This window comes from Nicotiana tomentosiformis, chromosome 6 (assembly GCF_000390325.3).
Source record: "Nicotiana tomentosiformis chromosome 6, ASM39032v3, whole genome shotgun sequence".
NCBI classification, from domain to species: domain Eukaryota; kingdom Viridiplantae; phylum Streptophyta; class Magnoliopsida; order Solanales; family Solanaceae; genus Nicotiana; species Nicotiana tomentosiformis.
Genome location: NC_090817.1, coordinates 124020189 through 124032740, shown reverse-complemented (window position 1 = coordinate 124032740; position 12552 = coordinate 124020189). Strand labels below are relative to the sequence as shown.

The window sequence follows — 12552 nt, the reverse complement described above, 5'->3', positions numbered from 1 at the left end:
AGTCCTTTGCAAAATTTGTAAATTCGTTCCCAATCTTTGGTTTGACACGCATTGAGTTCCTTTTAGATCTTTTACTGTTATAAAATTGTCCCTTTTTTTAAACCTTAAGTATCATAATCGCAATTTTTCTCCCCGCCCTCGCAAAATCCTCCATCTTTGGTTTGTAATTTTTTTTAAATCCATTTTAATTGATCTATTCGACTAGGTTAAGACTTAAGAGCATGCTCTTTAGGGAAGTTAGGAACTTATTAGGTAATTACATAATCAATAAGGTAATTACAAGTAACTCTCTTAATAAATATTAATTGATGATCTGCTAATTAAAATTATAATTAACCTGATATTAAAGGTTAAATTCAATAATAAAGAATCTTTATATTATCATCCATATAACTTAAAAATTCATGTATTATTTTTATAGTTCGTTGGTTAGGACTGCTTGGAGGTAAAGGAGACCAGCTGTGTAAAGGTAAATGGATTAGCATTCATTTTTTTTTTGTTTCTTAAATATTTTTAATATTTTTAAATATTTGTTGCTAGAACTCAGCTAATAGTATTTGTGCAGAATATTTTCTTCAAAGTTGATAATATATTGCTCACTCGGCATTTGGCACCGTTTATCAAATTTTCATCCATTAATTAAATTTTTAGTCATTGATCATTTAGTAGAATTGTTGGAATAGGAGTAACTTGAGCTAAAATAACTAGAGTTAGTAGTTGTAGTTAGCAGTCAACTAGAGTTAGTTAAATAACTAATTATTGGAAGGGTTAGTTGTAGAGTATTGTAGTTAGATCTTGACAGTTGTACATGAGTTGTTAGTTGGTTATAGGGAGTTAACATTTGTATAAATACAAATACAAGGAGAATGAGATTTAAGCTCTTTCAATTTCTGAACATCTTAGCTCATTTGTTCATCTCTCTCTCGTTCATCTCTCTCGATCTCCATTAAAGCAGAACTTGAACTCTGTGGAGAATAGCATAAATTCACATAGTATCAGAGCTTCACGACTGTCAGTACAATCCATATCGATCCTTAGATTCACACTTTACCAGCTAAAGATGGCGACTGACAACACTAAGCCAGAAAAATTAAGCCACAATCATCCGTTGTTTCTGCACTCAACAGACACCTCAGGTACTTTTTTGATATCTCTTCAATTGATTGGACCCGGGAATTACTCTTTGTGGAGTCGTGCGATGCGAATCGCAATCCTAGGTGGGAACAAACTAGGGATCATAGACGACACCTGTAAAAGGAAAAACTTTGGTCCAAATTTGGTCGATTTGTGGGAGAGATGTAATGCGATTGTCCTATCATGGATTATGAACTGTGTGTCAAAGGAATTATACAGTAAGATAATATATTCCAAAAATGCAGCATCAGTATGGGAGGATTTGAAAGAGAGATTTGACAAAATCGACTGTTCTAGAATTTTTCAAATTCATAAGGAGATTTTCACTATTAATCAAGGAACAAGTTCAATTTCTGGTTATTTCTCTAAGCTGCGTTTACTCTGGCCTGAATTTGATAGCTTAGCCCCAATTCCTGGTTACGATTATGCTAAGTCTCATAAATTTGTAACCTTTATGGAGAGGCTGAAGCTATTGCAATTTTTTATGGGACTAAATGAATCTTATGAGCAAGCAAGGAGCCAGCTATTAATGATGGTCCCAGTACCTTCAATCAACAAGGAATATTCAATATTGATAGAGAGGGAAAGCTAGAGGAACATAACAAATGCGGTGCCCTCAACTGAAATGGGAGAGGCAACAACATTGATGACAACTAGAGGAAATGGATCTGCACAAAGAGGAAAGAAAAATTATAATCTATATTGTGACTATTGCAAACTCAAAGGACACATACATGATGGATGTTACACGCTAATAGGTTACCCTGCAGATTCAAAATACAAAAGAAAGCCCACAGTCACAATTGCACACAATACCATAATAGAGGAGTACAAACCATAGGGCACAAGAGTAGGCAACACTGGTGGTAATGATAGGATCAATATGGATGAGAACATCAGAGGATCCTACTTCAAACCTGAACAATACTCATAGATTCTGAAAATGCTTAGCAAAGACAATATTGTAGAAAATTCAAATGGTAATGGTGTAGTTAGCATGGCTGGTAATGTTACTGCTTTCTTAGAAAACTCAGAGATATGGAACTGGATAGTTGACACAGGAGAAACAGACCATATGGTATCTGATTTAAGTATGTTGAACACTAAAATCAGAAGTAATGACATTAACAAGAAGAGAGTATAATTTCCAAATAGGCAGACCACAACAGTAACACACACTGGTTCATGTAGGCTGACAGATAAGGATGAAATAAAGAATGTTCTATATATACCAGAGTTTAGGTGTAATCTCTTATTAGTATCTAAGCTAACAAAGGAATTACAATGCTTAGTGTGCTTCCTTCCATATATTTTTGCATATTCAAGGACCTTTACAATGGAATGGTGAAGGGGATTGGTAAGGAAAGTGAAGGCCTCTACCTGTTCCTTCACAATACTACAAACAATAACAACAACAACAACAACCACCCAGTATAATTTCACTAGTGGGGTCTGGGGAGGGTAGTGTGTATGCAGACCTTACCCCTACCCTGGGGTATAAAGGTTGTTTTCGATTGACCCTCGACTCCCTCCCTCCAAGAACTCTCCACTTTGCTCTTGGGGTGACTAGAACTCACAACCTCTTGGTTGGAAGTGAAGGGTGCTTACCACTAGAGCAACCCACTCTTGTCAAAACACTACAAAGAATAACACAATTGAAAGGAGAGGATTAGCAGGAATAAAAGAGAAGGTGGATGTTGAACTGTGGCACAAGAGATTTGGTCATGCACCAGTAGGAGGAATGAAACAATTACTGTCACACATCCTTTTTATGGGGAAAAGACCAAAAGATTTTTTCCAATTTAAGTGACATTATTTGAAAAGGGATTAATTTATTTTATTTTTAAAGAGTCGTCACTTGGAATAAATATTTACGGTATCCCAAGTCACCATTTATTTTAAAATCCCAATTCAAGTAAATTAACTCAGTTTAAGTCTGCGAAACACAGAATAGCAGGTAAGAAATTCTGTTGACCCGAAAAAAGGTGTGAGACACTCCCGAGTTCCGTGGTTCTAGCATAGTCGCTTTAATAATTATACATGGCTTAACTAATTCTGGATATTTTATGTTCTAGAAAAATTTATGCACTTTTGCCTTAAAATCGCTTTTAGTTGATTGATTATTTATAATTATGGAATTATCTTGAAACGAATCACGTGTACGTGTATTCGTTTGGTTTGATGTGTCAAGAATTATGTCACGCATACGTGTACACAATTAATAATACTTTATTATTTTTAAGGTTGTTTCGCTCAAAGTTGCACGAATGCATACCTTGGTTTTAGTTTTGGGAATTATAATTATGTCACGCAAACGTATATATAATTACGATGATTTAATTAATTAAGAGTGCGCCTAAAGCATTCTAGCGCATTCATGATTTGTTTCTTTCCTAAGTTTGAGATTATTGTGAATGCCATCAATTATGGAATTACTTGTGGAAGAAGTGTATGATTTTAGATATTTGAATAAATAAACCATCATATACCCTACAACCCAACAATTGAAGCCCAAACTTATTAGGATCCAACTCTTCCCAACTTTAAAGCAAGTTTGAATACCATATTTTCACAAACATGATTAAGCATATAACATTTAAGGACTAACTTACATTTTTATTTATAAAGTTTAAAGGCAAATAAATAAAATCACATGAAATAAGATAAAAAGAACAGAGGGAAGAATAAACCTTTAATGCAAAATTTTCAATTAAATGAGTCTCCAAGAACATGTACAATAACTCAGACGAATGTCGAACAAACATAAGCAAAGAAGAATATCAAACCTAGTGAACAGAGCTCCAACGGAATCCTCGACCTCAACTATTGACTCCACTGTTTGGCGTGTAAAAAGAGATGTTATGAAGTATTTTTGTTGGGTTTGGGTGATGACTTGCTGGATTTTTCGAAAGAAAGACAAAGAAAGAATGACACGAGTAGAAATTCCCTTAGCGTAGAAGAAGAAAAATAATTTCTCTCAATTCCTTCTTCTCTTTTTTTCCTTCCTTCTCTCATTTTTCACTTCTATTTATAGAAAAAATTTCGAAAATTTTCATTTTTTTATTTTTATTTTATTATTTTTAATTAAATAATTCCCACTTCCCATTTTCCTTATCTTTAAAAAGAATAAATTCTCCACCTTCCTTTAATTTTATTTTTTAATTTTCCACTTTATTTACTTTTATTTTATTTAAATTTCCACTTAATTTTAATGTTTTTTTAAATTCACTTTTTTTACTTTTCTTTTTAAAATTTTCCACTTTCTTTTACTTTTGTTTTTTAATTCACACCTACCTTTACTTTTCTTTTTTATTTCTCACTTTTTTTTATTTTATTTTTTTAATTCCCACTTTCCTTTAATTTTATTTTTTTTAATTTTCCACTTTCTCTTACTGTTTTTTAAAAATTTTCACTTTTTTTTTACTTTTCTTTTTAAAATTTTCACTTTCTTTTACTTTTATTTTTTAATTCCCACCTACATTTAATTTTATTTTTAAATTCCCTACTTCTATTTTTCCTATTTTTGTATTTCCACCCAAAATTTTATTTATTTTTTGTTTTATTTTTATTTTTAATTTAATGTTTTGGGTTTTTTATTTTAAAAAAATAATGATAAAAATAAATTAATATTAATAATAATAATATTTTACTTTTTTTAAAAAAATAGTTTTTAAATTTTTTACCCTATAAAAAAGTTGAAACAAAGCTAAAAACTATAGATTAAACCCCTAAATATATTTACATAGTAAAAGGTGATAAAAATTTATATATGGTAAAAAATTAGGTGCTCACAATTACTAGGCTTAAGTCAAGATGAATGTAGAGTGGCATTAGATAGTTGTATGATCTGTCCTCTAGCTAGACATACAAGACTACCTTTTCTAAACAGTACTAGTAGAACTGTTGATATTTTTCACTTGCTGCATATTGATGTATGGGGACCTTACAATGTACAAACTTTTGATGGAAATAAATTCTTCATGACAATTATGGATAATCATTCCAGAACCACTTGGTTATATTTCCTTAGACTTAAAAGTGATGTTATTGTTATACTCAGAAGATTCTTTGCTCTAGTACTAACTTATTTTGGAAAAAAAATTAAAATGATAAGATCAGATAATGGAGGAGAGTTCATAAATGAAAACTGTTCACAGTTTTTTCAGTCACTAGGTGTAATTCATCAAAGGACATGTGTGTATTCCCTTCAGCAAAATGAAATTGCTGAGAGGAAGCACAAACACATCTTGGAAATTGCAAGAGCAATTAGATTTCAAGGTCGTCATTGTGTATTGACTACAGTGTATTTGATAAACAGAATGCCATCCGTAGTCCTTGGAGGCAAATTTCCATATGAGATTTTTCATAAGAGAAGGCCAAGCATGGATCATCTGAAAGTGATGGGATGCCTGTGTTTTGCTAAGAAAATAAATGTACAAGATACGTTTGATGCCAGGGCAGTTGCAATAGTGATGATGGGCTATTCAGAAGTCAGCAAAAGATACATTTTATATGACTACACTAACCATATTTTCTTTGTCAACAGGGATGTCATTTTCAAGGAAAATATATTTCCTTTCAAGCATAGAAAATCTTCACAGCCTTCTTTGTTCGTTGATAATGCAACAAAATCTACTTGCTAGAAGCAAAACATGGACACTTTAGCAACTGATCCTTCAGATTTCCTTGAAGAACTTTCTCCACAAGATGTCTTAGACAACCTTGACCAACCTGATTTAGGCTTACTGGAGGAATCTCATAATATAATGCCAAACATTCATGATACTGACCAGGCAGATTATGTTGAAGCAGATGTTCTAGCATCTGAAGTCCCTACTTCAAATACTGCACTAGCAACCACTACTTTGGATCCTGCTCCTTCCTCTAACTTGAGACATTCAATTAGAACCAAGAAGCCCTCATGCTGGCTATCTGATTATGTTACTAAACCTGCTGGTACCTCTTCCACTACATCCCATCCTATATAGCATTCAGTTTCATACTCCAACATCATCCCCACCTATAAATCATTTGTAGCTGCCTTGCCTTCTGTTGTGGAGCCTAAGACCTACCATGAGGCTTCTAAAGATGCTATATGGGTAAAGGCAATGAAGGCTGAGATTCAAGCCCTTGAGGATAACAACACATGGGAACTACTGTCCTTGTCTAAAGGTAAAGTTCCAATTGGCTGCGAGTGGGTCTTCAAAGTCAAATACAAATCTAATGGTGATATTGGGAGGTTTAAGGCTAGGTTGGTGGACAAGGGGTATAATCACCAAGAAGGGCTTGATTTTAATGAAATATTCTCTCTGGTAGTCAAGATTGTTACTTTCAGATATGTAATCTCCATGGCTGCTATTGAGGGGTGGCACATATATCAGATGGATGTCTATAATACCTTCTTGCAAGGTGACTTACCAGATGAAGTCTACATGCAACTTCCTGAGGGCTTCACAAGTCAGGAGGAGAATCCTATGGTTTGTAGACTTGTTAAGTCCCTCTATGGGATGAAGCAAGCTAGTCAATAATGGAATGTGAAGCTGACTGAGGCTCCGGTGGCTCAAGGATTTATTCAGAGCAGTCTGGATCACTCCTTATTTACCTTAAAATAAGATATCAATTGTAACGACCCGGTCGGTCGTTTTGAGTATTGCAACCCTGTTCTCCCATTTACTGATCAATTTGTCCTTTATAGTTATTATATGACTTGCCGGGGCAATCGGTTCTGGTCCGGTGAGGTCTTGGAATAAATGGGAACATTTAGTTCCAAAGTTTAAAACTTAAGTTAACAAGGTTGGCTGGATGTTGACCTATATGTAAACGATCCCGGAATAAAGTTTTGATGATTCAATAGCTCTGTATGGTGATTTTAGACTTAGAAGAGTGTCCGAATTTTTTTTTGGAAGTTCGTAGTTAAATTAGGCTTGAAATGGCTAAAATAGAAATTTAAGTTTGGAAGTTTGACCGGGGAGTTGACTTTTTGATATCGAAGTCGGAATCTAGTTCTGAAAATTTTCATAGCTCTGTTATGTCATTTATGACTTGTGTGCTAAATTTGAGGTCAATCGGAATTGAATTGATAGATTTCGGCAACGAAGGTAGAAGTTGGAATTCATTAGTTTTCGTTAAGCTTGAATTAGTGTGTGATTTTAGCATTGTTTGATCTGATTTGAGGTTTCGACTAAGTTCATATGATGTTTTAGGACTTGTTAGCATATTTGGTTGAGGTCCTCGGGACCTCGGGTGAGTTTTGGATGGTTAACAGACTAAATTTTGGACTTGGAAGAAATATGGAAATATCTGCCTTCTGATGCAATCGCACCTGCGGAATTTGGCTCGCAGGTGCGAGTTCGCATAAGCAAGCCTGGCATCGCAGAAGCAGGAGGTCTGCAAAAGCAAACAGAATCTCGCAGAAGCGAGTCTACAGAAGTGACACCAAGGTCACAGATGCGGAGGCAAGGGAGGCTAGGCAAAACAGCAGAAGCGAGACCGCAGAAGCGGACTTCTTGCCCGTAGAAGCGGGGGCAGTCGTTGAAGCGGTTGGATTCTCATACCTGCGAGACCGTAGAAGCGGCTAAGTGAGTCGCAGGTGTGGAACCCCTGGATAGTATATATTTCGAAGGGGTTCCGAGTTTTGCCATTTTTGGACCTTCAAGCACGGTTTTTGGGGCGATTTTTAGAGAGAATTCACGGGAAACTTGAGGTAAGTCACTTGTGATAATTTCTACTCCATAATATTGAACTAGCATCGAATAATCCGACTAGATTACGTGTTTTTGAGGTATAAATCGGAAATTTGGACCTAGAGATTTGGAAATAAGATTTGATGAGTTGGAGGTCGAGTTGATGTCGGAATTTGGTAAAATTTATATAGTTGGACTCGTGGTTGAATGGGCGTTCATATTTTATAACTTTTGTCAGGTTCTGATACGTGGGCTCCACAGGCGAGTTTTGAGTTAAATTTCGGATTTTGTTGGAAAATTAGTATTTTCATATGGAATTAATTCCAATAAATTATATTGAATGAATCAAATTAATTGTGGCTAGATACGAGGCTTTCGGAGACCAATTCACGAGGCAAGGGCATAGCGGAGTAAGAAATTACACGGTTTGAGGTAAGTAATACTTCTAAACTTGGTTCTGAGGGTATGAATCCCCGAATTTGGTGTTATATAAATTGTTTGGAGGTAACGCACAAGATAGATAACGAGCGTGTGGACGTGCATCATAGAAGTTGTGATTTGAATAAATTCTATGAAGTTGTAATATTAAAGATTCATGTTATTATTCCCATATTCTCCACGTGTTAGGAAATTGAGCCGAGACTCGTATTAAAGATCATGATTTGGCTACGTGCCGATATTTTGGGACCCACAGGGTCGTGTTGCTATTGAATATAATTGCTTCAAAAATGTATATTTCATACTCAGCCATATTCATAAATGTGAGGATAATTATGGGATTGGGGTTGCTCGCCTGCAGCAGGACATATCGGCTTTATACATATTATTATTCAATGGATCAGGGCTGCCCGCCTGCAGGAGGCCTTTTAGGTTTTATCATTATATGGATCGGGGCTGCCGGCCTACAGCAGACCATATCGGCTTTATATCACGCTTGGGCTGAAGGAGCTCATCCGGAGTCTGTACACACCCTCAGTGAGCGTAGATGACTATATATATTCGGGATGGACTTCCCAGGGTATGGACTTGCCTTACTTATTTATATTGTGATGAATTTCCCTGGACATGGATCTTGTCCGTATCATTTACATTTAGGGATAAATTACCCCAAGGTTGGATTGGCCTTATACGGTACTGAGTGACTGCCTGTCAGTCGAAGTGTGTGTGTGTGTGTGTGTGTGTGTGTGTGTGTGTGTGTGTGTGTGTGTGTGTATATATATATATATATATATATATATATATATATATATATATATATATATGGGATGGAATATCTCTAGGCTGGATTGGCTATAAATAGTACCAAGTGACCGAATGATTAGTGACCAGTAGTACATGAGGTCTTTCTGCTGAGATGTCATATTCCTCATATCATGCAGTATTGATCTATTTTGCTTGTACTAAGTTTAACTGTTGAACTTGAAAGAATGCCTATATTTCTGTACCGTTATTTATATATACTGGACTGTACCTGCGGAGCTCATCATAACTTTCATCCCAGAAGTTAGTCTTGTTACTTATTGAGTTGGTTGTACGCATACTACATCTGCACCTCGTGTGCAGATACAGGTGCTTTCGGATACGGTGACTGTTAGATCTCAGAGTGCTATCAATTGGAGACTATCAAGGTAGATGCCTAGCGTCCGCTGACCTTGACTCTCTGTCATTCAGTTATTGTACTGTTCTATACTTTCAGATAGTGTTTTTATTAGTCAGACTTTGTATTCATATTAGATGCCCATGTACTCAGTCACACCGAGTTTTAGGAGTGTTTATATCTGTATTTGTGAGATTTTCTTCTGCTGAATTTAAATATTATATTTTTAAAGCTAGAAGATATGGTGGTTTATTGAGATTGTCGGCTTGCCTAGTATTGAGATAGGCGCCATCACGATAGGTGAGATTTTGGGTCGTGACAAGTTGGTATCAGAGCCTAGGTTACATAGGTCTCACGAGTCATGAGCAGGTTTAGTAGAGTCTTGCGGATCGGTACGGAGACGTCTGTACTTATCTTCGAGAGGTTGCCAAATCATTAGGAAATATTTCACTTTCTTGTATTCCGTCATGAGAAATTGTTGATTCTGAAAACTAAATTTCTTTTATTCTATTCTCTCACAGATGGCGAGGACACGTACTACTGGATTGGATGATCACTCAGCAGTGCCACCAGTTAGGGTCGTGAGAGGCCGGGGCCATGGTAGAGGCCGGGGCCGAGGTAGAGGTCGAAGTGTAGCTCGTACAGTAGTTGGAGCAGCACCACTAGTTTCTCCATCTCAAGAGCAGATTCTAGATATAGCTGAGCCGATAGGACCAGCCTAGGCACCAGTTGTGCCCATTGTGATTCCAGGCCTTCAGGAGGCTTTGGCCCAGATATTGACAGTTTGCACTAGCCTTTCTCAGGTGGTTTTGGCTCAGGTTGCACCTGCCACTTCTCAGGCCGGGGGGGGGTACTCATACCCTTGTTGCCCGTACTCCAGAGCAGGTAGTGTAGGGACTTCAGATACCGGGGGCACTACCAGCCCAGCTGGCTACAGTTGCTCAGGCCTCAGTAGTCCCCGTTATGGCAGATGATGAGCAGAGGAGACTTGAGAGATTTGGGAGGCTTCGACCTCCATCATTTAGCATTGCTGAGTCAGAGGATGCTCAGGGTTTTCTGGATAAGTGCCAGCGGATGCTTTGGACAGCAGGTATTCTGGAGACCAGTGGGGTCTTGTTCACTACTTTCCAGTTTTCTAGGGCTTCCTTTAGATGGTGGAAGGCTTATGAGACGCGCAGGCCGATCGGTGCAGCACCACTTATATGGCAGGAGTTCTCTGTTATCTTTTTGGAGAAGTTTGTGCCGTAGTCTCACAGGGAGGAGCTACGCAGACTGTTTGAGCAGCTTCGACAAGATGGCATGTCAGTGACCCAGTAGGACATGAGGTTTTCTGAGTTGGCTTGTCATGCAGTTTGGTTGGTTCTCATTTATAGGGAAAGGATTAGGAGGTTCATTGATGGCCTCACATATCAACTGCAGTTGCTTATGACTAGGGAGAGGGTATCTCGTGCCACTTTTAATGAGGTAGTTGACATTGCTTGGCAGATAGAGTTTGTCCGTATCCAGGAGCGTGGTGAGAGGGAGGCCTAGAGGCCTCGAGGTTCGGGCGGTTCTGGTGGGGTACCTTCTGGAGGGCAGTCATACCATAGCAAGGGTCGTCCTTACAGGCACACTCAGACGGGTCGTCCAGTTCACCGTGGTGCATCATCCAGCCATGGTTCATACAGTTCTCCTTAGGGCCAGTCATATCTCAATGCCCTTCCAGCCCAGCGTATGCCCCGTGCTCCTTAAGTTTAGGTATTATCTGTGCCAGGTTCTTCTGGTAGTTATTCTGGTTCTCGAGGTACATCTCAGAACTCGCCACTATTTTTCGAGAGGGATTTCTATGAGTGTGGAGAGCTGGGTCATATGAGGAAATATTCTCACCGCCTTACGCGAGGTCCAGTTCAGTAGAGGAGTTAGGCTACGACTTCTACACCAGTTGTTCCAGCACCCGCCCAGCCAGATCGGGGTAGGGATCAGTCATCTAGGGATCGCCTAAGAGGGGGAGGTCGATCACGTGGCAGTCAGGATCGATTCTATGCTTTTCCTGCCAGGCCAGATGTCTTTGCTTCAGATGCAGCGATCACATGTATTGTCTCAGTATGCCACAAGGAAGCTTCTATATTATTTGACCCTGGTTCTACATATTCTTATGTTTCATCATATTTTGTTCATTATCTAGATATGCCCCTGAGTTCTTAGTTTCACCTGTTCATGTATCTACGCCGGTGGGTGATACTATTATTGTAGATTGTATATATCGGTCATGTGTGGTAACTATTGGGGGACCGGAGACTAGAGTTGATGTTTTATTGCTCAGTATGGTTGATTTCGATATAATTTTGGGTATGGATTGGTTGTCTCCATGTCATACGATTCGGGACTGTCACGCAAAAACCGTAACATTTGCATTGCCGGGGTTGCCAAAGGTCGAATGGAGAGGTTCTCTAGATTATGTTCCCAACAGGGTAATTTCTTATTTGAAGGCTCAACGTATGATTGGGAAGGGATGTTTGTCATATTTGGCCTTTGTGAGAGATGTTGAGGCAGATACTCCTACTATTGATTTGGTACCGGTGGTGCGGGATTTTCTAATGTATTTCCTGCAGACCTGCCGAGTATGCCATCTGACAGAGATATTGACTTCGGTATTGACTTAGTGCCGGGCACTAAGCCCATTTCTATTCCCCCTATCCTATGTCACCAGCTGAGTTGAAAGAATTGAAAGAGCAACTTCAGGAATTTCTTGATAAGGGTTTTATTAGGCCTAGTATGTCACCTTGGTGTGCACCGGTTCTTTTTGTGAAAAAGAAAGATGGTACTATACATATGTGTATCGACTACAAGCAGTTGAACAAAGTTATAATCATGAATAAGTATCCTTTGCCTCGTATGATCAGCTTCAGGGAGCGAGGGTATTCTCCAAAATTGATTTGAGATCTCGGTATCACCAATTGAAAATTTGGGATTTGGATATTCTAAAGATGGCATTCAGGACTCATTATGGCCACTATGAATTTCTCGTGATGTCTTTTGGGCTAACCAACGCCCCAGCAATATTTATGGACTTGATGAATAGTGTATTCCAACCGTATCTTGATTTATTTGTCGTAGTATTTATTGATGATATCCTGGAGTACTCATGTAACCAGGAGG

The 12552-nt window shown here is 37.9% G+C and overlaps 1 protein-coding gene across 1 annotated transcript; it reads left to right on the top strand.

The window, feature by feature from the left end:
• Nucleotides 1–1060: 1060 nt before the first annotated feature.
• LOC138894712 (uncharacterized) lies at nucleotides 1061–1726 on the top strand. The gene has a single exon (XM_070179440.1). It carries the CDS (start codon nucleotides 1061–1063, stop codon nucleotides 1724–1726), a length of 666 nt encoding a protein of 221 aa, XP_070035541.1.
• Nucleotides 1727–12552: the final 10826 nt, after the last annotated feature.

What these genes read in the sequence shown, in the direction of transcription:
- LOC138894712 (XM_070179440.1), top strand. Translation starts at nt 1,061, where the DNA reads ATGGCGACTGACAACACTAAGCCAGAAAAATTAAGCCACAATCATCCG.